Consider the following 27993-nt stretch of genomic DNA (forward strand, 5'->3'; position numbering starts at 1 on the left):
GAGCAGAAAGAAGGCAAAGGTGTCTGTTGATCCTCGAACCAACTTTTCTTGGGCCACTTTAGATTATTCTTCAACAGTATTTGAATTTTTGGAAAAAAAAAAGAAAAACTTCTGCAACACAACTTCTACTCCTTCCTCTGTATTCTTTCAATCTTTACTATTCACATACGAATATATCCACATCTATATCCCTGGTTTAATTTTGACAAAAATTGGGATTAGACCCTATAAGTTGCTCTGCATTTCCTTTTAACAAGACTTGACAAGCAGAGAAAGACAATTATCATATGGTTTCACTTATATGTGGAATATAAGCAATAGCACAGAGGACCATAGGGGTGGGGAGGGAAAACTGAAGGGGGAGAAATCAGAGAGGGAGATGAACCACGAGAGACTACGGACTCTGGGGAAACAAACTGAGGGTTTCAGAGGGGAGGGGTGTGGGAGGGATGGGGCAGCCAAGTGATGGGTATTGAGGAGGGCACGTGTTGTGATGAGCACTGGGTGTTATACGCAACTAATTAATCGTTGAACGTTGCATCAAAAACTAATGCTGTACTATACAGTGGCTAACTGAACATAATAGAAAAAAAAAAAAAAGTAAAAAGACTTGACAATATACCAATGGCACCTTCTCATGTCAATATACAAAGATTTAATTATTGTTAATGGCTCCATGGTATGACACAATTGGTCTATTTTTTTCTCCTACTGATCAGTACATATATTGTTTCCAACTGATTCCTGAATTCTAATTTCCCTACTTTGAAAGATATTAAAAAGATAAATGACCACCACACCCTTACTCATAAATTCACCTAGTATTAAGGGTTGAATTTTGTCTCCCCCACTGTTTCTATGTTGAAATCCTAGCCCCTTGAACCTCAGAATGTGAACTTTGGTTAATAGGGTCATGCCAGATATAACTAGGTCAGATGAGATTGCACTGGAATAGAGTGAGTGCCATAAAAGAGTAAATTTGGACACAGCACACAGGGAGAGTGTGTGATGCTTCTATAAGCCAAGGAATGCCAAGGATTGCCAGAAAATCACCAGAAGCTAGGAGAGAGGCATTGAATAGATTCTCACAGCCCTCAGAAGGAACCAACCCTGCCAACACTTTGATCTTGGACTTCTGGCTTCCAGAACTATAAGACAAAAAATTTCTGTTACGTAAGCCACCTAATTTGTGGTATTTTTTTTTAAGGTAGCCCTAGCAAACTAAACTAGTCTTCAATAAAATTGGTGTTCAGTGCATGAGATGAAGAATAATGGTGCAACGGTTCATGATTTTGAGTAAAGGCCTTTCTAGTGTGACTGTATTGTGTCATAAGACAATGACTATGATATGGCAGAAGGCTTCTGAGAGATACTGAAACTATAAGTAGTGTGGCGATTGTTGGGCAGAGACCAAGGTAACAACCAGAGATCAGGGGAGGGGAACAAAAGGAGTAATTCCTGAGAACTTTCCACTGTTAAGGATGTGTAATCTAGGCCTTTATACAACAAGCCATGTTCTGGCTCTTAATCAAATAGGGTAATGTCAACAAGTAAGTAATGACAAATTACTTTTAAATCTAAATTAACTTTTAAATTTAGCCCTAGAGAATTAATCTTTTTCAACCTTCCTCAATCTCTCCTTCAAGGAAGCTCTATGCAGCTCTAAATCTGAGATTTTGATAGCAAAGGATGGTGGGCCTGATTTTCCAAGAAATCTGAGGGCACGTGGTTGAAGATTGTGTGTTACATAAATGTGCATATTTATAAACATGATAAATTCCTATGCCAGCCATTCCATTTTCAAAAAACTGACTAGACAGAGCCAATGGGAAAGGTACAGATGAAGAGACTAGTTGGAGCAAAGCCTCATTCACAAAACTGGGGTCGATGCTGGAGATTCCATGGAGCTGCCTGGAGGTTCTAACCAGGATGAAGCACTGTAACGTTTGAAGGCTGGTCAAATTAGCGTTCCCCTTACCTGAAGTTCCTCCTTGTGTCTTATTAAACCCTCCCTGTTCTTTAGACACATCCCAGGGTAGCCTTTTCCACAGGCTACCGGTTTGCAACTTCTGCTCTGCAAGTTAACTGACGGGGCTGTAGGCAATTATCTCTGCATACCCCAACCCTTCTTGGCATGAAGATGATGGAGATCAAGTGATGGCAAATAAATGCACAAGGAGACCCAAGTCATGTTTTAAACTACTGAATTTTTTTCTTTTTATTGCAAAACATTTGTTACAGAAATTTCAGAAAGTTTTTCCCATGGTATCTGCCAACTTCTGCTTCGAATTATGTATCTAAACAAACAAGCTCAAAGTGCATTGTGAATCCAATAATAGACCTTTAAAAAAGAACAATTCCTCTAAGGATTTATATATATTTATAATGTCGATAGATATGCCAACTGCGGTCTATCCGTACACAAAGAAGGAAAAGATGTATATATATATTTAACAAACCCAATTTCAAAATTGTTGTATTTATAGGAATTCATTTAAAAATGATATTTGAATAATTTCCCCCATTATAAACTATGGTTAGAATGCTTACAAATGAGAGTCTAAGTCCTAGATTATGAAATAACTATGAGTACAGTATACTGTGTGGACTGTTTTGCACAGCAGAAACAGCAATATAAACTCAAGTTAGACGCTGTCGTGACAAGAAGCAGATAAGCCTTGATACAATGCTATGGTACTCTTCTTCCATATGTCCCTCACAAAGATCCTGCCTTTGGGTCCAGAAAGATGCAGCTAGCAAATACACATGCATCTCTCACTCGGGAGAGCAGGAATAACCCTGAATAGGGTGAGTTCCTCTCCGCCCCCACCTCCGTTCTCGGTGTATTTCTTCTATACACTCACTAAGTCAGGATCAAGAACATGATCCTGGTTGGCCCTAAATCAGAGGTCCCAAACTATTGCTATTGGGACTGAATGCTGTTGGCAGACATGTTTGTTTGGCTAGCAGAGTGTTTACAAATCAGAATGTGAACGTTTTTGTCATGGGACACGTGTTCTCTCATGCCCTACAAACCCTACTTCTTCCTGTTGTCTTCCCTGAGTCCAGTGGGCACATTTGTGTCCTGGATCCAGCCCCTGCATGTACTTGAGCTTGCAGCCCCCCCATCTAGATGCAGATGGATGGTTCTTATGATACGTGGGGAGCTGGGGGGAAGACATGAGGGACTCTCTTGGGGTTCAGACAGGCAAAGAATTGGACAGGGCCGACACAAACACCAGCTGAGTTTGGGGTAAGGGGTAGAGTGCGGGGAGGGAGGAGCCTAGGTTTGTGGGAAGACGAGGGCTGGACAAAGTCTGAAAGCTTGACTTTTTCCAAGGGGCCACTGTTTCAGATTACTGAGCCAGGCTCCCCGTGGGGTACTGAGGTCATAGGACCAAGGGTCTGTGGGTCTGGCAAAAGGCATGTTGTGCTGGGTTAAGAGAAAGGAAGAAAGTTAAGGGGGTGAAGAAGGCTGCACATCCAGGTGCAAAGCTGAACTTCCCTCTGTGACCCAATGCTCTGGGCAGCCTGCCTGTTCCTGAGGAACGCCTGGGTCAAGGTTGGTCCCGATGCTCTGCAGATAGCCCACGGACTTGTGGCCCTACGTGCCCTTTTCACTTCCCAGCACATAAACACTGTGCAAACAGGCAAGGGGCTGAGGCCTAAGGGGGCTGGCGGACGAGGGAACTTAGGGAAGGGAAAATTCACCTCACTCTTACTGCCAGGTGGCTTACGTGGCCACCAAAATCCTTTCTTGGACGGACCTAAAGAAATCGTCGTGTCTTGATGTCATTAGCAGCGACCAGTACAAGGAACTCATCAGAGAAAAGGTAACAAAATGATCTTCTCAAGTGAATTAAAAAAGAAAAGGAAAAAAAATCTTGTTTTCCTTAAATCAGAACCAAGCCCTGCTTTGGTTGACTCTGATCTGGGGAAAGAGAATGTTTGACACGGAAAGGGAAGAGAAAGCTTAGGCCAGCACAGGCTGAGAGAAGTTTTCTCTCCAGGTTGGAAGAGTAGTCATTTATAGGACTATGCAAAGTGGCTCCTCTCTTTTCCAAATGTTGAATGAATGGCTTCTGATAATGACATGGTGGTTTCTTTAAAGGGCAAGCTCTTCAGAGTCACCCAGTTCTTGATCAGACCCCCAGTCACCCACTCCTCACTCTCCCCCGGACCAGGCTCACGCACAAGGTAGAAAAGCCACCAGGTAGGAGGGAAGTCACGTGCATCATTGGGCCACTCATTCATAATGATCTGTGGCTTTCTGCACTGTCCGAATGGACTTCTCACTCTCCTCTCTGGTTTTGCAATTTGCACCCAGTGGCCCTAAAGAATCAGAAACGTGTCTTTCCTATATCACAGCTGCACCAACACCTGCATGGGTGTTAGCCAGTCATCTCTGGGTCCCCTAGCTACACACCCTGTGGTTAATACTTTATTTCATATTATTTGTTCGGAGCTTAAAAAAAGATTAAAAAAAAACCCTCGGTTATTTTTTAGTTTTTAATTTTTAAAAATCGAACATAATCCCCAAACAGTGTAAGAAGCCCAATGACGTGAGCGAATTCCTAGCTGGGTTAAGTGTTACAGCAGGCAATAATCAAATGTTAAGTGCCTTTAAAAAGTCAAAAGAAACGCATAAAGCAGTGCATGCATTTTGTTGCCACAAAATTAAGACTGGATTTGGAGAGGGATTACTTCGTTTAAGTTACATTGCTATTGTTAAAGAATAGTGAGTCATAATGCAATATCTAGAACATATATAACCACCTACACAGTAGCATCACTTTATCTAGAAACAAACATATCAGCGTTACTAAATGAACATATTTATAAAATACTGTACAGTGCTTCTGCAGGGGGTTAGCAGATGTAAACAGACAGCTAATTCAACTGGAGTTTAAAATATTATTTTAAGTTCATTTGTCAGAGAGTCTTTTGCATCACATGCCAGGTCGTCTTTCGCAAAACACAACTCGCCTACCATGGCTCATGGGGCTGGTTAGAGGATGTACATCGGCTTATACAGGTATTTCCTCATGGGCTAGAGGACTGTGAAAGCCATAAAGCAGATCGGGAACAAAAGTGCTCATTTTGCGAGGATGCTGAATAACATGGAATTGGGAACATACTTAATCCTTGCAACATGTGCTTCTTTATTGAATGTTACAGATTGGTCAATGATTATAAAGCTGTCCTGTAACGTTCATTAATACAACCACATGCTACAACTATGCTAGGTGAAACATGGGTTACATATATGTGTACATGTGTTTTATAATACAGCATTGCTCGACACATTGAATGGTACAGTCTATAGATAGCACATGATGGATGACTGGATAATATTGATTACCAAGACAGAAGTTAAACAGCCCAAACATTCGGGAAGATTAGACTGTATAGCCTCAGAAAGTCGAATTAATGTACTATCCAGTTATCTACCATAATATTATCTATAGAAACCATCTTTTAGAATATATTTGAAACATTCAGAAGAAACACACTGTGTGTTTTTACAAGTATATTTTTCCCATTGGATTATTCATATATATATATGTGTGTGTGTATATATATATATATATTTATATATATTTTTTAAGGGGGACTTTCAAAGTGCTAAATATATATCCTAGACCTGGAAGCTTAGACTTAAAAGGAAAGCCAGTTCTGGTAAAGTGCTGTATTCTGCCTGCTAATACGCCTTCTGGCTTGGAGAAATATACGAACTAGCCATGACAACTGTGTCCAAGATTTCCAGCTCCTCATTCAAATCCATCCAGGAGGAAGTTTCTAACTATAAGTATGTGGGTCAATCAGGGAATTTCCATGGCCATTTTCATAAAACACCCTTGATTTTTTTTTTTTCAAAAGGAACAAGCGACTTAGAACGAATCATTATGTATAGTAGCATGTAAAAATTGGCACCTCAGAAGCAGATGATGGAACCAAAGCGATTACTTCTGTGAGCTCTCTATGACTTTATTTACGTTCCTCAATAATGTGCTGCTCATGAGCTGCTTAATTCACAGAGACAGGTAATTAACGTCTCCTTGATCAGGGACGGGATGGAATAAATGAGCTGAACATAAGCTTGACTTCACAAGGCCACTGAATCAAGGCCACAGTGGGGTGCAGAGAACCCAGAAATGGGAAGAAATGGGTTGAAAGAGAATACACATGTATGTGCACAGGAAAGAAATGGCTCACGAGAATTGCACGGTTTACATTTAACGTCATTTAGATTTGGCTTATATATTTTGCACACTTCACGAAAGATGTAAGAGCTTCGTTTTCCTGTACAACCAAAGAACCAGGCAGTCACAAGGTCAGGACTGGTAAGGACTGCATTTCCATGGTCCTGTTCTGTTCTCTCCAGAAATCATGATGAATGGAAACACTTGTGCACATAATTTCTTTCCCTCACTTTCCGTCCGGTTCAGAATGGGGCCCTAGAGGTGCTGTGATGTCCTGCTCTGTGGTCAAAGAATAATGGCTTCACCTCCTCCTTGGATTCCTCTACAGACTCACTCAGAGAGCCTTCTGCCTTTTTAAATCATCAAACATTAGGATACAAGGACATCAAACTAGCAAAATATAATCTAAGGGACGAAAAGAACAAAATCCTGGTTCCAACTCTGGTGCTGAGACTTGGCCTTCCTGAGAATCACAGAGAAATGGTCTCAAATGTAAAGTGCCTATTACAACTGTATTGATTATGAACAAACATGGTTCCTCTTCCTCATTATCAAGCAACATGGAACCAGGGGTACATGAACCCTTTCAAGTTACATTGCAACTCTGCATGTATGTATATTTTTTTTCTGGGGAGAGGGCCCAGAGCTTTCATAAGATTCTCACTGAGATGCATGACTCAAGGAAGTTTAAGGGCAACTGATTTATTCTCAGACCAAAGGCATGTTTGCTGAAAGGGAAACAGTCAATGTGGGGCTCAATAAAAAATGTAAGCATTTCTAGGGCAATTACACATGAGGGAGTCTGGTTGCTTATGTCCGATTCACCCAAATACCAAAGAGTGAAAAGGAATTCTTTAATTCTTTATATGTGGCCTCGTAACTATTTCTATATCCAAAAGGCTTGTTCAGAGGGGCAGAGGGGTTAAGAAAAAAACAAAAACAAACTTAAAGGCTAGAGCTTTTGTCCACGTTATTTACTTGATTTCACATTATGAGAAAATCTGGAGCTCACAATGGCAACTCAACAGGAGAACCACATAGTATTTTGGGGGCCAAGAACATTAGGTCATTGTCCTTAAAGATTTTATTCTTTTGAAAATCAGTGACGCAAGTAGGAATCGGAAGATTTGAGGGTCTTCAAAATTTTAAAGATTTAAAGATTTAAAGATTTCTTTATTCCCCTTCAAATCCAGGTTCTGACCTAGTAGTGGACATCTGTATTAAAGCGTCTGTAATACTATCTGGTTTAGAATCACATGTCTAATTCAGATTGTACTTAGCATAATCAACTTTGTGCGGAAGAAACCAGACTAAATAAGATGTCATTGCAGCAAGTGTTTGCGGACAGAAAACAAGCAGAGGGCAAGAAGCCAGTCATTTTGGCAACTTTAGTTTGGTACAAGGAAGAGTTAAGGTCACATGGATTTAAAAAAAAAACATAATTTCAACATCTGTCAAAAATCCAACATGACAGAATGAACTCTTTCAATGGAACTCCTTGAATATGAAAATATCCTGATTATACCTCACGGTGATAGAAAAGAAATCTTAAGAAAGCTCTGTATGCCTGTTTATATACTATATATAAACATGTCTCCATGTGAATGCATATATATGTATATAAGCAGCATATACTATAGAAGTCTTTACGTAGTTTATTTGCTTTCTACTTGAGTCTACTGTATCATTTTTATAGCTCTGTATATAAGAAAAATATTCATGGTATGACTGCAACTGATGGCTTTGGGTTGATACCAAATTCCCAGTCAATTCTCAGGTTATTTATGATTTGAAACTTCCTTAAAAAGTACTTTGGAACATCTCCATAAAAAAGATACCAGCCCTTGAAAAACTCCAATGAAATTTATGCTGAGCTCAGATTAAACGGCAAAACTCTAGGTATGAAAATATCCACGTGTGAGCAGATCTTCATATACAAAATGGTCATGTGATGAGTGGTGTGAAGAATTTCCAGGTACATCTCGGAGATGTTCAGAAGACATGGTGGAGCCATGCAAATGATGACAATCACACAGCAGGATGACACATGACACGGATGGTGAGAATGTAACAGTATACCACATGGCAATTTTAGGTGACTTCTGCCCACTGCATATATTTTTTTCTTTTAGTTCACTATCACATATTCAGTGAGTGACTTGATTGATGACAGGTGAGATACAAAATAAATTAAAAAATATAAAATTATGTAATTACATTCATCCTGAGCTTGCTCGACTATACTCGAATGCCCACCGTATATAATAAACCACTTGACATTTGTTTTTAGCCTCAATTCTTCTTTCATTTTGATTGCAATACAAAAAGGCATTTCTTTTCCCTTTATTTTCTTCAAGAAAGATAAACAGTTGTGGCACCAGAAGTGAATATATAAGAGACAGGTGAACTATGACTGTTACCTTGTTTTTTCTTTATACTGATCAATTACAGAAGTGTTGGCATGAGAAGGATGTGGGACGTTAGGTAGAACTGCTTGCTGCCGGCTTATACTGAATAAAAAGGATGCTCTTCATCAGTCACCAGTGATGGAGCCAATGTGAAAAGAAAACAGAATTGAAGTTTAGAATATCTCATTTGTATGCTGGCTACTTTATTTTATCTTATTTTGCAATTTAGCCCTGTATCCTAAAACTCTTGATAATGGTCAGAAATGGAAAGATGCCTCCTGGCATGGAGAGTGCTCGAAGCCCCTTCATTCCCAGAGCTCATGGCTTTCTGAAGTCACCAGACATACACATTCACCACAGCCCTTCTTCTCCCTCTCTTCCCTCCCTACCCATCAAGAGTGAACATGACTTAAAGCCCCTGTGTTTGGCACTGGGCTAGGCAAAGTGCTTTCTCCATCTGTGGCCCAGAAGTCACCTTTGAGTTAACACCTCCCAAGGCATCGCTTGTTTTGCTCAGCTAAGAATAAAGCAGGTACGTTTCAAGGAAGGGGAACAGGTGGGGTTCGGGGAGAATTTTAGGGCTGGATTCTTGAGCCTCCTGCAATGCTTATTAAGAAGGTTTAGTTGTGCTTGCTTTCAAAGCTGTGGAAGGCAGATGTTCTGGACAGTCTCCGCATGGACAGGCTGTCCCCTCGTCCCTCCGGCTTGGAGGACTTACTCCTCTGGAAGGGATTTCGCAGGCTTGCTGTGTTCCGCTGCCTGTCGAGTCTGTCACTGATGGAGAAGCTCTTCCTGGTGTGTGCATATGGCACGCTTGGCTCCTCTGCTGAGTAGCTGTTGGCACGCTCTATCTTGGGAACCGTGATGTTGTTGGACAGGGTTCTGTCCGAGTTATCACCCTCCTGGGAGGGTATTGTGATGGTGGCTCTCCGGCCTTTGGCCTCGTTCTCCTCGCTGTCAGAGCTGGGGTGACTCAGTTCTGCTTCTCGCTCGGGATGGCAGCAGGATGAATCCTCCACTTTGCCTCCAAGACCGCCAGGGAAGGTGGCCCTGTCAGCAATCGCTTGAGGGGCATTGACACACCTTGTGTCGATACAGTCGGTAATACTTGTGTATTCTGCTGTTTTCACCGGCACCCCAAAATTGGCGTAGTAGCTCCTCGAAGGAGAAAACATAAAGCTATGAGATTTCACGATGGGGGCCTCTTCTAGAAGAAAGGGTGTAGTGGCTAGGTAGCGGCTGCTTTTGGAACGCTCGATGCTCTGGTACACCGGAGGCTCAGTGTCCCAGGGGTTCTGGCATTCTGGGAGGTGGGTGTAGTCTGAAGAAAAAGATCTAGTGTCCATGGAGGTGATGTCCTCAAAGTCAATGCTCCGGCTTGGAGGTCTGTCTGTGGGAGCAAGAGTTGCATAGGCACTACTTGAAGGAGCTGTGGAAGGTGCTGGAGCCGAAAAGCCGGGCTCACCCAGCCCAAGGACGTTCATGGAATTGTCCAGAGGGTCTATATCACAGTGCAGTTCATCCATGGCAGAGACATAGATGTCTATACACGAAGATGGTCTTCTGGAGTCAGGAACGATGGCCAAGGTGTTGGCAGGGGCTGCAGGAGCTTTGGACTCTTTTGCTACCGAGTGGGAGCTAGAAGCCCGGTGTAGGCTCAGGGACCTTTCTTTAAAAAGACTCTCCAACTTTTCTATACCACCTTTGTCTTTCAAATTGACTGAATAGAAAGAATGGCTTCTCATACGGGGCATTAGGGTAGGAGAAGTTGGGGACATGGTCTCCTCACCTGCAGGGTCTATACTCTCTTGGAGCTTGAAGGTGTTCCCCTCCTGGCTGTTGAAGCTGCTCTGGCGCACGATGTAGGCGGCGTCTGTGCAGTCGGACGAGGTCCGGGAGCGGATTTTGTTGGACTCAGCCCGCTCCAGACCTGTCAGGCGCTCTAGGGCTGTGGCCATGCGCCCGATGAGGTCCTCGAGCTGTGCCAGCCGGATGTCCACGGTCTGGAGCGAGGCCTTCATGCAGTGCTCTCTCTCGTTGACTTCCTCCAGCCGCATGGACATGTTCTCCACCCTGGGAGAGAAACAGAATGAGGGTCACGCAAGGCCGGGTTCCTCTCTGGAGAATCTAAATCATTTTGAGCTGGAAGAGGCCTGAGAGATGATCTAATCCAGTGGTATTTATCTACCAAACCCCTTTCCACTCAGTAAAATTTAATGCACAATCCCAATAAACACCAAAGTTGACTAGTTCTTATTGAAGTGGAGTGGGGCCAAAGCACCTCATGACTTAGCTGGGACTTGGGGCGGGGTTTAATGAACTAACCAAGGATTAGGGCGTCGGCTTAATCAGTCACCACCAAAATGAGAATGTTGCCTTTTGATGGCTTTACTCAGAAGTGCACAACAGAATTTCAGAAGGCAGCTTTTCTCGTGGCAGTGTCCACAAGACTGAAGAAGACTTGAAGTATGGACTGGGGTTATTTTTACTTTGCATTTATTTATTTATTTTATTTTATTTTATTTTATTTTTAAGATTTTATTTACTTATTCATGAGAGAGAGAGAGAGAGAGGCAGAGGGAGAAGCAGACTTCCCGCAGAGCGGGGAGCCCGATGCGGGACTCGATCCCAGGACTCCGGGATCATGACCCGAGCCGAAGGCAGACGCTCAACCATCTGAGCCACCCAGGCGCCCTGCATTTATTTATTTTTTAGAAGATTTTTTTTTTTTAAAGATTTTATTTATTTATTTATTTGAGAGAGAGAATGAGAGAGAGAGAGCAGGAGAGGGGGGAGGGTCAGAGGGAGAAGCAGACTCCCCGCCAAGCAGGGAGCCCGATGCGGGACTCGATCCCGGGACTCCAGGATCATGACCTGAGCCGAAGGCAGTCGCTTAACCAACTGAGCCACCCAGGCGCCCTTTTTAGAAGATTTTATTTATTTATTTACTTGACAGAGAGAGAGAGAGAGTGTGTGCAAGCAGGGGGAGTGGCAGAGGGAGAGGGAGAAGCAGGGTCCCCGCTGAGCAGGGAACTGGACTTGGGGCTTGATCTCAGGACCCTGGAATCAGGACCTGAGCCAAAGGCAGAAGCTTAACCAACTGAGCCACCCAGGTGACCCTATTTTGCATTTATATAATAATCTTTCTTTTTGTTGTTGCTGTTCACAATAATCTTTTTAAAATTTAGCGCCTCCAAAGGAATTAATACAGTCCTGTCACTGAGGCACCTGGAGGTGATCTAATTTAGCCCAAGACTTTCATTAATAAAGGAAAAGCAAACATCAAGGAATTTAACCAAGTTTACATAAAGTAATTTGTGGTAAACCCTAGAGTGTGTATCAACAAGTAAATTTTGCTACTCTTCTCTCTCTTTCTCTCTGTGTCTCTCTGGATAGCTGGTCACAGATGCCTTCTTTTACAGTTATTTCTAGATGTCTTCACCCTCCCCACTGGAAATTCTCAAGGGCGTGATCTGTCTCATATTCCTTTTTCCATTGCCATGCTGCCAGATGTCACTAACAGTTCACCTAGACAATCGTGGTTATGAACTTGATTCCAATGGTCTAGTAGGCTGCCTGGATATTTATTTACAAAGACAGAGTCCACATATTTAAAATAAAATTGTGGGGCGCTGGGGTGGCTCAGTCAGTTAAGCGACTGCCTTCGGCTCAGGTCATGATCTCAGGGTCCTGGGATTGAGCCCTGCATCGGGCTCCCTGCTCCGCGGGAAGCCTGCTTCTCCCTCTCCCACTCCCCCTGCTTGTGTTCCCTCTCTCGCTGTGTCTCTCTCTGTCGAATAAATAAAATCTTTAAAAAAATAAAAAATAAATAAAAGTAAAATAAAATAAAATTGTGCCGCAGCTTTCACTTGACTGGGAAAGGAGAAACCAGAGCCAAGCTTTGCTTTGACCTTCAACTTTCACTGTGAAATGCCCCAAGGCAAATCTTTGGGAGGCTCTACAGGAGATCCATTCACAACTTTTCTGGAGAGGCTGAAGATAAAGACACTTTTCCAATACTCCCAGTGGGCACAGTAAGGCCCCCGACAGCTGACCCTTCAAAGAAACATGCCGGTGGGTATAGAATGTGCTTTATGAACAACGGAACAATGGTGGGAATTGGAGCTGGGTCCCCCCAGCTCTTGTGATGGGGGCAAGGGGGGTGATGGCGGCAATATGTTAAAAGTAGCAACACCTCCATCAGAGAAGAATACACGTTTCAGTGCCCCAAGGAGGAATAAGAGGCATGTGGTTCCCCTCTCTGAGGACCTGAAGGTCTTTTTTTTTTTTTAAGATTTTATTTATTTATTTGACAGAGAGAGAGAGAGCATAAACAGGGGGGAGCGGCAGAGGGAGAGGGAGAAGCAGGCTCCCCACTGAGCAGGGAGCCCGATGCGGGACTCGATCCCAGGACTCTGGGATCCTGACCTGAGCTGAAGGCAGACGCTTAACCGACTGAGCCACCCAGGCGCCCGAGACCTTTAGGCTTTAAAAAACAAAAACAAAAACAAACAGACAAAACCACTCTTGCAGCCAGAGTGGGTGTGTGTGATTCTCTGGCCTCGGGCCACATTTCTGCCTCTACCAGCAATAGCCCTTCTACCCCCCAACTCCCTCCACCCACTCTGCTCTTTTATCTTTCAGGTTCCCTTCACCCAGCCCAAGGTCTGGACTGCCCTCATCAGCCCTGCCTTGGAGTCGTCCTCCTGATGCTCCAGAACACAGCACTTCCCAGGGTCCGGGAACATTCCGCCGCCACGCCCAGGTGTATTCCTAAAGGACTTGTAAATAGAGCAATTCTGTAGCTGGCAAACGCAATGCTCTTCACCCAGCTAACGCAGCTGATTCAGGAGGAAAATACAACTTTCCCCTGTTTCAGTTCATTTTGTGGTATAAACATAGCCTGAGAAACAAACTACTTAACAATAGTAAGTTTGGGGGCGCCTGGGTGGCTCAGTCGTTAAGCGTCTGCCTTCGGCTCAGGTCATGATCCCAGGGTCTGGGGATAGAGCCCCGCATCGGGCTCTCTGCTCCGCAGGAAGCCTGCTTCTCCCTCTCCCACTCCCCTTGCTTGTGTTCCCTCTCTCGCTGTGTCTCTCTCTGTCAAATAAATAAATAAAATCTTTAAAAAAAAAAAAAAACAATAGTAAGTTTGTGTGTCTTATAGACTCACGATTCACTTTGTCACCATGTAGTCTATGCAATTTGGTTTTGCAAGTACTGCAGTTTCATTTTTTGCAATGCAATAAGCTTTGGGCAAGTGGGTAAAATACATCCTCATTAAAGTCAGGAGCAGGAGAGATGCATTTTTGTAGAACGAGACTTTCCCTTTTGGATGCTCTAGGCACTGGGTCCTTCTAGTTGTTTAGTTGGCAGAGTCAAAAAGGGCAGGATCGTTTTCTTCCTCCCTCTTCTTCCTTTCCTGGAACCTGGTATATACAAGGTTGGTATGGAAAGAGCTAAAGATACTCTTTTAGCATAACTGCCTGTGATCATGGGTCTGAACACTATAAAGTTATCTCCCTGCTCTGTGGGGATCTCCCTCCCTGCGTCCCACCTGCCTTCAGCCCAAGGATCCAACACTGCAGAGAAAAGTAGCAGATGAGAGGTAGAGCTAAGGCACCAGGAGGCAATGGAAGAGTCAGGAGCTGGTCGTGGATAGTAAACAAGACAGAAACTAAGGAGCCCAGCGGGATGGGAAGAACAGAGAGGTGGTACAAGAGGAAAGAGGGTTTTCAAGGAAAGCAAAGAGGTGCCCAGGGGGAACCTCAAGAGCAAAGGAAAGGAGCATGGCCCCGGGGAATGGAACAGTGGGAGGTGGTGGGGAAGACAGCTAGAACAGGACCAAGGAGCAATTCTTCACCGAATCTCTCCTCAGTGGGTTCTCCTGTGGGCTGAGGTGTTTTGAAATGTAAGACTTGGGCGGGGGGGGGGGGGGGGGTAGGGAGAGGGGGGGATGGGCTGTTTCATTCATCTTCTCCCAGATTTCTGGATGTGTTTAACCACCAAACGGTATGATCATTTAGGTCATGAATATAACTGTAGAGGTTTAATACAGGAGTTATAAAGGAAGAAAAGATCTTGGAATCAAATTTACATAGGTTTTTTTTCGATAAACAGAGTGCCTCCCTTAATCTTAAAACATTTCTTTGAGAAGTGATTGTACATGGGTGTGCGTCACCGATATAAATAGGTGTGAGGGACAAGCCGACCGAGAGTTTTGGGTCACGATTGCAGTCACTAGTTGCTGACTCTGGTCAAACCACTCAGGAGATAAAACGGAGGTAAGAATGGTAAGAATTTATGAATCAATAGGAAGTCTCAAGGAGAGAGATACAGGAAGTCACTAAGTAAGGAAAAAAAGAGGGACCATGGAAAGGAAGATGCTGTGTGGGAAGAACACTCTATTTTTCTTTCCCTTTTTCATGTTTCTGGGCTTCACAGGGCTTATTCAGCATCACTCAGGAGGCAAGCACAAGAGGGACACAACGGGGTCCTGGAAGGACGTGAGATGTCTCCTGTCCCTGGATGCCCAAGAAAGGGACAGCCAGGACCCCACCAGAGGGCACGAAATGGGTTGGTGAAAAGCCCAGGGAAGAAGACAGCCAGCCTGTAATGGCCAATATGATGAAGAAAAGGGCATTCACAAGAAGATGCCAATGACACAGAAAATTTCAGCTTCAAAATGCAATTTCTTTTTTTTTTTTTTTAAAGATTTTATTTATTTATTTGACAGAGAGAGACACAGCGAGGAGGGAACACAAGCGGGGGCAGTGGGAGAGGGAGAAGCAGACTCTCCACTGAGCAGGGAGCCTGATGCGGGACTCGATCCAGGGACTCCAGGATCATGACCTGAGCCAAAGGCAGACGCTTAACGACTGAGCCACCCAGGCGCCCCCAAAATGCAATTTCTTAAGAACTGTTATTTTCTACAAGTTCATTTTCTTTCCTGATAACCTCAAAATGTGGTTAAAGGGAATGCAGTAAAAGAAAAACGAGGATTGGCAGGCCATGCCTGTTTTATTTATTTATTTATTTATTTATTTATTTATTTATTTATTTATTTATTTATTTGATAAAGAGAGAGAAAGAGAGAGAGGACGCACAAGCAGGGGGAGCAGCAGAGGGAGAGGGAAAAGCAGGCTCTCTACTGGGCAGGGAGCCCAATGTGGGACTCAATCCCAGGACCCCGGGATCATGACCTGAGCCGAAGGCAGATGCTTAACTGACTGAGCCACCCAGGTGCCCCACCATGCCTGTTTTAAATCTCAAATAAAATAAGATGACAACTGAGAGGGAGGCAAATCCTAAGAGACTCTTAACTCTAGGGAACAAACTGAGGGTCGCTGGAGGGGAGGTGGGTGGGGGGCTGGGGTAACTGGGGGATGGGCAGTAAGGAGGGCACATGATGGAATGAGCGTCGGGTGTTATATGCAACTGATGAATCACTAAATTCTACCTCTGAAACTAATAATATACTATATGTTAATTAAATTGAATTTAAATTAAAAAATATTCCCCGGAGGGCTAGCAATAGGATGACTACAGGAGGAAGGGCAAACACAATCCCATATCACACGAACCAATCACAGGGCCTCTTGTGGGGGGACAGGGTATGCTTACACAGGTTTTCAAATGAAAGGCAATGATGCAGAACAAATAAAGCAAAGTCCTGCTTATCCACAGACTGGTATCTAATTTGTGAATTATTTAAGTCCCTTAGGGTCACCTTCCCTTCCCTTTGGGCCAGTCATCCTTCTCCTCGTCATTCTGGGAAGAAAAAGGGAGTGCAATTTAAATCCAACTCAGTCAGTGGAGATACCAAAGATCAGCACTGGAAAAAGATACGGTTGGGAGGTGGGTGAAGTTCTTTTTTGGCTTATGCCTGTTTTTGATTACTTATGAGACTCATATATCCTAAGTTATTCTTGTCTCCCTTTGTTATGAAAATTAGAAGTTGAATACACTATTAATAGTCACATGACTACTCCTTTTTTTGGATCTAGGTGAAGAGCAAAAAGGGCACAAAGCCCTTTGGCTCAGGAAAGATAATGTTAGATAAACGATGCTAGAAACAATGTATATCCTATTTGCTTAAATTGTTCCTGGAGAGAAGAAAATTCAAACTGCAACTTCTTCTGACAAGTGGAACTTGACAGGTGGGGTGATGGGGAGGATGATCTGGAAGCTGTAAGTCAGGGGTCTGAGAGCTAAATGCCTACAGGGAGGGCAGATTGAGGAGGTAGGTGAAGTAGAGAAGCCTGTGAGGACAGAAGCAGGGATTCTGTGGCAGCCGAGGACATGCCCAGGCCAGAGGCATTCAGAATGGATTTTAACAATCACTGCGAGCCTAACCCAACAGCGCTCTGTGGGCAGATGTTGCCCACGAGCCACCAGTTTGCAAACCCTGCTTTAAATGAGTTAAAGAAACCAGAAAAGAACTTGCAGCTGTGATCACCAGAAAACGTAGGCAACCCTTAAAAACCAGTGGGAAAATAAAAAAGAAATGCCAGGAGACTGGAGATAGGAAAAGGTTTTTCTTATATGAGAAGTTCCTGAGTTCTAGGAATTATATGAGTTCGACGTAAATTCTAGACAGCATTATGGAATAGCTCAGTACCTTTTGAGTACTTTAAAAAGATAGGTGCAGGGGCACCTGGGTGGCTCAGTCGTTAAGCGTCTGCCTTCAGCTCAGGTCATGATCCCAGAGTCCTGGGATTGAGCCCCACATCGGGCTCCCTGCTCCGCGGGGAAGCCTGCTTCTCCCTCTCCTACTCCCCCTGCTTGTGTTCCCTCTCTCACTATGTCTCTCTCTGTCAAATAAATAAATAAAATCTTAAAAAAAAAAAAAAAGATAGGTTCATTAACAGGAGACTTTATGGGCACAATATTCATCTTATCTTGATAATCCAGACCAATACAGTAACGCACATGCATCATGTTTTGATGGAGTACATTATGATTTTAGCAGGGAGGTTGACACCCTGGGCTGAGGGGAGAAATGTGGATACCTGGCTGGTTATTAACCAAAGGAGAGGTGGTAGAACAGGGGCCAATGCTGTCATGGAAGCTATTTTTGGAGTCATGCCAATGTCTTGGTTCTGTCTTGAGATAAAATGAAAAAGATAAATATGTATATAAAATGGGAAAAAGAAGGATTTTTCAGAATCGATTCTTATGAGGTGTTAATGATCTCCCGAATATTGTATTGCGCTCTTTAGATACCATTTGGGTACAAAAATATGACTTAGGAATGATGCATTTAAGTTGACAATTATGGAAGTATCTTTGTATTTCTAAAAAGGTTTCTGCAAGTAAAACTTATATAAATAAGTTATGTTTTACACGCAGTGGTAGAGAGAGGAGCGTGGGGCTCGCTATGTAAAGAAACCTTTTTCCCAAGTCTTCTAGCAGGGCAGAGCCAGCTCTTAATTTTTCTGATCTCAAATCCCTGTACTGGGGCTGTCTAACATGAAGGGAGAATTATATAATACCCTATACACTATGTGTATAGTTAATTATGTAAATTAAACATATGTACCTATCCAAATGTGTGTGTATATTATCTATTATTATCTATCATTTATTATCTCTATTATCTATATATTTATTGAATGTAAATAGGACAGGTGATTTCACCTGACACTCCACTCAGAAAGGAGATGTCCTAGAGAATGCGTGAGACGGATAATATGGATCCTCTATTTCATTGGTTGATCTTTGTTCCCTGATGCACCTTGTGGTGTTTCTGTTTTGTGGAGTGCAATTCTAGTGTTTAAAGATTTATTTTTTGGTACACTTGCAAATCAAAACAAACCACCACCACCACCACCAACAACAAAAATCAAACCCCAAACACAGACAGAAGCAACAGAAGTAGGATGACGCCTGAGCTTAGATTCACTTCTCTGGCACCTGGGCTTGGTTGTGAACTTGTCCTGGTCCTCCAGCCCCCCGTTCCTCCAGAAAGCCAGCTCATGCGGAAGACACAGGAAGGGGGTGCCTATGATCCGTCCAGAATTTCTGGGAATTGCTCACCTAGGTCATCATCCTTGAGGGCATAGCTCTGTAACCACCCCGAGAGGAAGAGGGTCTCGGGAAAGGGGTCTCCTGGAAGTGTTTGCAGGTGGGGGGTGAGAGGCTCAGGTGAAGGTGCTATATATAGTTCCTTCCTGTTTCTATCCAGTTCCAAGGAATTGATGACATGGTCACAACACGTTCACAGGTGCTGGTGTCTGTATGTCTCATTCCAGTGCCCCAGAGAGGTGAAGGCTTCCTTGCATCTCAACACTCCTTCCCCCTACCTTTCTTTTCTCCCAGGTCTGTAGCTTTCTGAGGTCAAAAAGCATTGCAAAGTCTCTCGTACATATGCTTTGGAAATACGTTTGAGCAATAGGCAATGTGTCCACGTAGCACAATTTTCTGGAAAACACATGGCTATATGTCCATTAATAAATAGCTTTTTCAAGGCCTCAGAATGAGAGATTTTTAGATTTATAGCTCCTCTTCCTCTGTTTGCCAGAAAATTGCTTCACATCATATCACCCTAGAATGCTCTACTGTGCAATGACAGATGTGCATAGAATGTGTGCACAGCTTTAAACTTTGTTAATATTGGCTGAGTACCAATGGACACAATCACTCAATGGCATGTGTGTATATACCTGCTTATCTAGACTGCATTCTTTAAAGAAATGAAGAGCCAGGGACAGAAGAATGCCACTTGTGTAATTTCTACAGAGTCACTAGAGAGTGTACGAAGTGGGTGAGCAGATAAAATGTCATTTCTTGAAAACTCGAGGTCACTGACTCATATCTTAGAAGTCTAAATCATATCAACTGAAGGCATCAATATAATGCCTTTTCCCACTATTTATAATAGTGCCATCTTCATATCTCAAAGGCTTAAAATTTAAAGTTACATCAATGCTTTGTAATAGTCTGCACGTTCTTTACCACAGTGGTTCCCCAATGCTGGGTTTTGAACATGCCAGCCCAGAATGAAGTTTTTATTAGTCTACAGCCAAATGAGAAAAATCAGAAAATGTAAATTCCTTGGCATTAAGCTAGATTTGTTACATTTCCAGGATTCTCTTCTTTATATTTTGGGATTTCTTTTTTTCTTATAGTCTTACTGGTCCACAAAACTATTTGGCCAGTGAGATCTAAAAGTATAGCACCACTGGGTAGAAGAACCTGCTTCTCTTCCTTTGCTTTTATCTTGTTCTATAAAAAGAATAAAACAAAATAATTCTGAAAAAAATTCCTCACCCGTTATTGTAACTAATTCACAAGTCTCTCGCTGCCGTTGATTCAGAAGGCACTGGACACCCATATAAACGACATACGAGGACTGTTCTACTCCTCCTGAAAAGATGCCCAGAGATCTACATGAAACACCAACCTGCTGGAGACCCTTGCATTGGGCTGAGTCTCTCATGGTTGGTGTCTGGGCTGGAACATTCCAATTTCTAGTCTGAGCCGGCAAGCCCTGTCCTAGGCTCAACAACCTAGTGTCCAGGAGAGTGGGTGCTACTGCTTCCTGGAGAAGTCCAGGATCTATAAGTATGGGATTTTGGTCTGTAAATGCTTCGGACAATGTTCCATTCTCTCATAAGCTTAGACAATAAGAATAAACACAAGGGGGATCTCTGTTTTGGGGGACTGTGCAAACAAAAACAATCAATAAGGCATGCCACGACAAAAAACATCCTTGTGAGAGGCACGTGCCCATGGAACGTACCTTTCTGAAGTCACCCGTATCCTCTCATCGTTGGACGAGTTGAATCGATCATCCTTTTCTCTGAAATATTCCTCTATGCACTGTTCTTCGAAATCGTGTACTTTCTTGAGCTCATCATCAGTTATGAACAGTTCTGTGGAAAAAAAGGGAGAGATATAAGACAGGAAGGATGAGCAATGGCATCAGATCTGTGGGCCTAATGACATTCCTCATTTAATCAAGGTTAAGAAAAGGGGCTGAGATTCTTTACGAAGTCGCAGGCTAAATCCAAACCCAGTTGGGCAACCTCTGTCACTGTCCTCCTCCCGTGCGTTAGACTCACTATGGAGTCCTGAAGTTGTCCTCAGTGTATCTGGTTCATTGCAGGGACTGGTTAGAATTATACATAGTGTAAGGCTGAGAAAGGAGCTAAATCAAAGAAAAAGCAGGTTACTCAAAAGTTCAATTTCTGGTTTGTGGAGTGAGGCAGACACACACAGCTGAGGCTGGAAAGCCACATCCCCACATCTCCAGCCCCCTCTAAAGTTGGTAGCAGCCACAGCCACAGGACCCAGTTCGGCTCCAGAGAAAGAAGTCTGCTGCAGGGAGGGGTGGTGTGCTGGGAAGAGGTTCTGCTTTCCTGATAAACTAGTCAGAGGTAGCTGCTTCTCTCTACATTTTCTCACCTTCCCCCCTCTTCCTGCCTTGAACATGAATGTGATGATTGGGAACACGGCAGCTATTTTGCTACCACGAGGTAAGACAGTGTAATAATGAATAGTGGAGCCTAAAAACAGGACTCGGGGTCTTTGACTTCAGGGAGCCATTGCTGAGCTCTGGACCCTCTTCATTTTTTATTGCTTGAGAAAAATAGAACTTTATTGATTTGTGTTGTTGTTAGTCTGGTTTTCTGTTACTATCAGGGAGAGTAATTCATTAGTGATACACTGTAGAAAGAGCCTAGTGGAAATCTGAACCTTTTTCCCTCGAAGCTTTCTATTTGCCTAGACTTGTGTTTTTGGTGGAAACAGTGAATTCTGGAATTCCTGGCCCTCTTCAACTCTCTAGTTTTAATGTCTAGAACGAAGTTGGGCATTGCTTTGTCAGGGAAGTTGTTAAAAGCTTCAGACTTCGAGAGGCAGTTGAGGAAGTGGCTTTGGTTTGAGCTTTAGAGCACTAGTGATCACCGAGAGGTACCTCCTGGGCCACAATCCCAGAGGCTTTGGTTCAGTAGATTTAGTATAGGCCGTCTATCTGACACACTTTGAGAAACCACAGGAGTTTGCTTGTACGGGGCTTGATTCTCAGTGGTTCTTAACTGTGGGTGGGGTAGTAAGGGACATTTAGGGACCTGCAGGAGCTACTGGTATTCAATGTGTGGAGGCCGGATGTGCTAAATCTTCTGCAACGTGTGGGACAATCCCACACACTGAAGAATTATTCCACCCCAAAGCCAATAGAGCCTCCTTTTAGAAACACTGGGTAGAATGTGGATGGTGGAGCGTTTTCTGTTTTTCCTTTGACTAATAGAGAGCAGGGCTGGTTTCCTCATGAAGTCATACATGACTTCCTAAGACTTGGGGAATGTTTAAGACCCCCAAAACATGATAGCTCCAGAAATGATCATGGAGAATCAAACTTAGTCACCTGCAACCCAACTCAACCCAGGTAATGATGTCTGCCTTATATATAATGTAGCATCGGGAGCATATTAATACGGTGCATATATTTTGTGGTGGGGCCTCTCTGGATGGCACGAAGTTTAGAACCTGTGAAGGTGCTAAAACAGCTCTGCTGGAGGACTGGTTTTATTCCCTAAGAAAGATGTGAGGCTACGAATGCTCCATTTCAGCCTCTCATGTCTTTTCAGCACTGTTTCCCATGGAAGCGCACCCTCCAGGGCCCTCCCGAGTGTTCAGAGCTGTCAGCAGTCTGCGGGATGCCAGAGGAACCAGGTGGGCACGGGGTCCTACATGACTGTCTGCAGGAGGTAGTAGGAATTCCTACTTTGTGGTGGCCCAGGGCTGTCACCCGAAGCTTACTCAGGCCGTAGTCCCTCTCATCTGGGTCGCTCTCGTGTTTTCTCCATCGGCAACACAGATGCTGGAATATCATGGTCATGTGGCTAAAGATGATCAGAGGCGGGGGCAGAACTGGCCTTTCATGGAAAGTCATGATGAGCTGATACCTCTGAAACTTCCACACTTGGTTGGATATTGATTTTACCTCAAAGAATGTATTGCTGAAATAGAGATGAGAGAGAATCAAGCGAGAAGCTCCACTCCTTTCTGAGGCACCAGAGCCTGCCCTCCCCCAGCCTCCCACTCCATCCCAAGTCCTCTGAGGAAGGACCCACTTACTTAAAGACCGCGATGAGCAGGTTGACCAGCAGGATGTTCGCCACTAAAAGGTAGCAGGCCATGATGGCCGGCACAATCCAGGCTCCCGTCTTGCAGGGAGGCAACTGGATTATTTTGCCATCCTCCCGGGTCTCATTCTGTCCACAGGGAGCTGAAGGAAGCAACAGAAGCAAGAAATGAGAAACCGTGGTTCTGTGATAAAAAAAAAAGGGGGGGGGGACTGATTTGAATGAGAGAGGGTTTTTTTAGATGGAGGAAAAAGACAGCCATCTCAAAACAAACAGAAAAAAAACAAAAGAATTCTAAAAAAAAGCCAAAATAGAAAAATGAAAGCTTTGTGAATATCCCAAGGGATACCAGAGGGGAGCTGGTTTGGTCTGTCTCCCGAGTTGTCACGGAACATGAAAGAGGTGTTAGGACCCCTGCTTGCTCATGCTGCCCCTTGCCCCCGACACTCACTGAAGGATACTTGCTGTCATGAGGAAGCCTGGTGAGGGCTTTCCTGGAGAGGCTAGGGGTCACTGCCCCAGCAAGTTACTTCCAAAATGTGCTATGGAGGTCGCAGCCTCCAGGCAGCTGTAAGAGCTGCGGCAGGGGGATTATTGATTGGAATTAACACCAGGGCAGCAGTTAATTGCTGCGGGAAACAACCCAGGGGCTCTGAGCTAACGATCTGCTGTCTCAGCGTGGAAGGCATAAAACAGGGCAGCGCCTTGGGAAGTATTTGGAGGGCTTGTCGCTCAGTGCCCCTGATGGATGGCATTTCGCTGGGAGGCCAATGAGAGGTGATGAGCTGGGACCCTGAAGACCTTAGTTACCTGCCTTCTTCCAGTAGCACTTCCATTCCCAAAATGTGCTTTTCAAGGGCCCAGGGCACGAAACCCCACTGCACTGAATAAATAGGCAAGCGGCGGGGGGCGGGGGAAGAAATTTCTGGAGGTGGGGGTGAGGAGGGAGGTGATGTGTGGGACTGGGGGAGGGTGAGTAATGTGCTAATTAGGCCTGCTTGGAGTTTCCAGGTAAATTCAGGGAAAGGCAAATCCTTGACAGGGCTCCTTAGTGCTGCACAGAGAACGTGGCCGGGGGCGGGGGGGGGGTGAGATCACGCCCCGAGGTGAGCGGGGGAGAGGTGAGGTCGCTCTCCCTCTCCAGCTGCCAGATGTTGGCTTTCGAAGGCGGCCTGTCTGTGCAAAGCGGGTGGGGCATGCTGTGGTCTCAGCAGTCACCACAGGCAGCTTTTGAAGATCTGCCAGGAAGGTCTGCAATGTTGGCCCAGAATCTCGGCTGGAGTATCTGGCAAGGGAGGTCCATTCTCTTCTCAAGAGCTAACGTTGCTGTGCGGTGCACTCCATTATGGTTCTCAACCCTGGCTGCACTGGGGAGCTTTTAAATACGCCAATGCCCCGTTCCACTCCCAGACAACTGAATCTGAATCTCTGAGGGTGGCCCAGGCAAGGGTAGATATTTCTTTTAAAACTTCCCAGGTGCCACTCAGGAGAGCCCACTGAGCTAGACTTAGGCTGGCAAGCGTATGCTCTCAAGTCCAAAAATGCACGTTCTTAGCCTAAGAGGGGTTTAATAATGTCAGGACACTAAGAGCTTGTTTTTTATGGCCAGAAAAGATGCTTCCTTTGGATCAGCCTGCAAGGCGATTGTGTGCTGGAGTCAGGTGAGTTCCAACAGCAGGCATCGTTGTTAGTGGAGGTTGGGGCACTAAACAAGAGAGTCCTCTGGAAGGCGCTGATCATTTACTCCCTTGGAAGGAAAACCCAGTGATGGAGGACACCACGTGCTTCAGGATGAAGTCTGAACCCTGACGGTGGCTGGCCCCGTGCCATCTCTTGCCACTTCCTACCCCTCCCTCAGCAAACAAACTGGACTGAGTCTCTTGAGGTTCCTAGAAATGTCATGCTCTCTCTTCCTTCCTGATTTTCAGCCATGCTTCTTTTGCTTCCAGAAGGCCCCTCTGAAACCTCGCTCCCCCTCCCATGCTCCACCCGGGTACATCCTGTTCAGTTTTCAATGTTCACTCTGGAGCTTTCTGGAGCCCACCCCAGCTCACTTTCTGGCCCTTTCCAGCCAAGACTGGGGTACGTATTGACAGAAACTCTCTGCCTGGCTAAACTCTGCTCAGGCTCTTTTTCAGCTGGGCCTGGACTTTTGTCTCTTCATTGTCAGTTTCAGCAAGAATCCTGCTACGCCAGTTTGGCTAGAATTCCCACCCTTAATAACTCATCACCATCAATATCTGGTCCATTTTCTCATCCTCCACCATTCCCCAGCCTGTGTCTTGATCACCTTTGGCCAGCCCTCGCCAAGAAGCCGGTTCGGCTGGTAGGGCCAGATCCCCCTTTCCCTGGTATTTCCTCTTCCTGATTTTCCATCTCCTGACCTACCCATAGATTTCCAGTTTCCCTGGCTGCATTCAGAGTGGGGCCGATCTCTCTCTCCTATCGCGAACCGCCATTGTAGTAGCTGACCCCCCCCCCCGCTTGAATAAAATCTCCCTTGCCATCTTCCCCAGGAAATGCTGGTCCCAGTTCTTTACCTGGGATACTCATAAGTGAAGGACAGTAGAGACTGGGGAAAGCATAGCATGTACCAGGCTCTGCTCTGGGCACTTCACGAGGGGTGACATGCCTTACCCAACATCACACAGCTAATGAGGGATAATGCCAGAACCATTCAAATATTCATCCAAAAAATACTAAGTTCTTGCTACGGGCCAGCGCAACTGGAACTGGAGATGCGGTGATGAATGACGAAGTGAGTCCTGTCTTCTCTCTGGCCCCACAGCCTGTAAGTACTCTGATTTATCTCATGTGGCCTTTCCAAGGTAGTAATACATAGTAATAGTAGTGACCACCTAGTGCATGCTTAAATATCAGGCCCTGTCCTATGAGCTTTACTTATATCACCTTATTTGAATCGTGACAACATTTTGACACAATAGATATACTTATCCCCATTTTACAGACGAAGAATGGAGGCTCAGAGAGCTTTAGGATCCCTGTCAGGATCTCAGAGACAGAAAGAACAGAGTCAGGAAGTCCATGGAAGCCTTCTTGACTACGCAGTTCCCACTATGCCTCTGAAGAAAGGGCCAACATAGGGTGGAGGGGAGTCTTTCTATTATAAACAAATGCAGACACAAGCTGATAGACATCGGAATTTTTCTTGTTTCCATCAACATGAATAATGGCCTGAGCTATTCGGATGAGGTAACAAATGTATCGAACACTGAAATTCGGAGTGTGAAGAAAGAAATTTGTTTCACATTATAGGTATCAGATGTAGGCACCCACGTCGCAAAGATTAAGATGCATGCCCTTTTGATTTCATCCTATAATATATGGGGAAAAGAAACATTTTTTTTTTAATGTACACACTACCTTTTCCCCAAAGAGTAACAGAAATTTAAAATGAAACACTAAGTAGTGTTTGATACAATCAGCTTCATCCTTAAAAATATGATGAAGAAGGATATTTCTCCAAGATTGTCCCTTCCCCTCCTGTCTGAAGAAACATCTCAAAAGCTTATTCCAGATCACAGGCAATGGAATAAAGAGCTTAGCTGAGTGTATGACTACATTTATCCTATATTTTTTTTTAAAGAAAGGATTTTCAACTAAAAATCCATCTTGAGAAGATAACAGGACAAAGAGGATTTCGCCACCTCCTTTCGAAAATCCATACAGTTTGCCAGAGGATTTAGAATTCCATTAGCTCAGCTCCTATGGCTTACTCCAAGGATGAATTAGATTTAGATGGCTCTGCTCTTTTCTCACACAACGCTTTTTTTTGGGCAAGATAACTAGAGATGCCTTCATTCGTATGGCTACATCCTTCTAGAAGTTCCTGATCTAAACGTCTTAGATGGTGGTGGAGCCAGACAGGAGTTTTCTTTATGGAAGTGTGGGGCAACTTTCTGTTTCTTTCAAGAGGGCCACCATCTTGTCTCCCAGTAATGGAGGACAGGAAGAGCAGGCGTAATAGAAAACCAGGGAAGCTCCAACTTTGTAGAGTCAAAAGCACCACCTGCCTTTGACTTCTTTGGTGGGTCATTTCTTTTCCCTCCCCCTAGCCAAACTGCTAGGTAAGAAGCAAAGTGGTAGTGACGTAGCACAAAGGTAACCGTCAGGAAGGAGCGAGAGGAGGCCTCAGTTTCTCCATCTGTGAATGGAGGGACCAGGACCATGGCTATTCCCTACAGCATGGGACACACACGACAACTCAGGAAGTCCAAGACGATTTTAGAATACAGGGGCAGGGCACTAAATAACACTGAATCGGATAGTGAGAAACTGATGACCTTTTCAAATCCGCTTTGATCTCCTTGACGCCATCAGAGAGAATACGTCAGTTTGAGGATAATATTTCTGTAACACTTCCTTCGTGTTTGCTAAACTCCCTTGTTAGTGAAAACTGGGCAGGCTGAAGGCTCAAACAACTGGACAGAATTTCATAACAACGTGGCTGTCATTCTGTTTATTTTATGGTTATCTTCTGTTTCTATCAAATCATACTGATTTTTCAACTTATGGCCATGACAATACATTTTCAAAAATAATTTAGGTTTGAAAAAGAAGCCAATACCTCTAAAACCATCAAAGAGTAGAACACATTCCTACAAAACAATGAATGGTTTATGTGACTAACAATTGAAAAATGCTGGACTAGATGATTTCCAAGCCCATCTAGCCCTGTTATTCTATTACTCTGTGTTTCTGTGACGAGGAGCAAAAGACCAGAATAACTCTCAGACTGGATCATCTATCCCTGGAGCTAACTGTAGGTCACTTGTTCTTTCCACTCCTGGCACAAAAGCAATCAAATAATTAGCACCCACTGCCTGACATGGAACCCAGCCACCATCGGGGAGTGGAGGGTACCAACGACAAAGTCTTTGACTCTTCAGGGTTTCTGGTCTACTTGCTATTTGCACACATGTTCAGCCTTGAGCTACTTAAAAAGCACTATTAAACTGAATACGCCTCATTTTTTCATCTGGTGAATTAGAAAGCAGAATGTCACAAGCCTAGGTAGGTCATGTGTGAGTTGTGGGTGGGGGCAGGGCATGCATTATGGGGGAAAATTCAATTCCCTCTGTTGTCTTGGTTCTGTGGTCTTGCTATTCTATACATGGTTTACCTGGAGACAAAATCATCATTTTTTTGCTGTTATTTGAGAAGCTTCCTTGGCAATTCATTCTTTGGGATTGGGAATTAGTATCAGGAAGATTCTGGGCAAGTCTTGCTGGGGCAGGATGTAGCCTGTCACACATGTCCGTGAGTTTGTTG

At 44.2% G+C, this 27993-nt stretch overlaps 1 protein-coding gene and 1 long non-coding RNA gene across 2 annotated transcripts in view; one reads left to right on the forward strand and one right to left on the reverse strand.

Moving 5' to 3' along the window:
* Nucleotides 1-2102: 2102 nt before the first annotated feature.
* The window catches only part of LOC123849551 (transient receptor potential cation channel subfamily M member 3), an 82882-nt gene continuing 56991 nt past the window's right edge, over nt 2103-27993 (reverse strand). The window contains exons 8-11 of the mRNA XM_045882240.3: nt 22694-22844; nt 22376-22575; nt 20355-20487; nt 2103-10684 (exon numbers count right to left, since the gene is read on the reverse strand). Of these exons, the coding sequence (XP_045738196.2) occupies nt 9232-10684; nt 20355-20487; nt 22376-22575; nt 22694-22844 (1937 nt within the window). The 3' untranslated portion in view covers nt 2103-9231. The remainder of the gene's footprint in view (nt 10685-20354; nt 20488-22375; nt 22576-22693; nt 22845-27993) is intronic.
* LOC123849552 (uncharacterized) lies at nt 10991-13710 on the forward strand. The gene is made up of 3 exons (XR_006792099.3): nt 10991-11077; nt 12474-12685; nt 13256-13710. It is a non-coding gene; the product is annotated as an uncharacterized LOC123849552 (long non-coding RNA).

Source organism: Mirounga angustirostris, unplaced genomic scaffold (assembly GCF_029215605.1).
Source record: "Mirounga angustirostris isolate CCGP_5_RB_7025 unplaced genomic scaffold, mMirAng1.0.hap1 SCAF_15, whole genome shotgun sequence".
Taxonomy (NCBI): Eukaryota; Metazoa; Chordata; class Mammalia; order Carnivora; family Phocidae; genus Mirounga; species Mirounga angustirostris.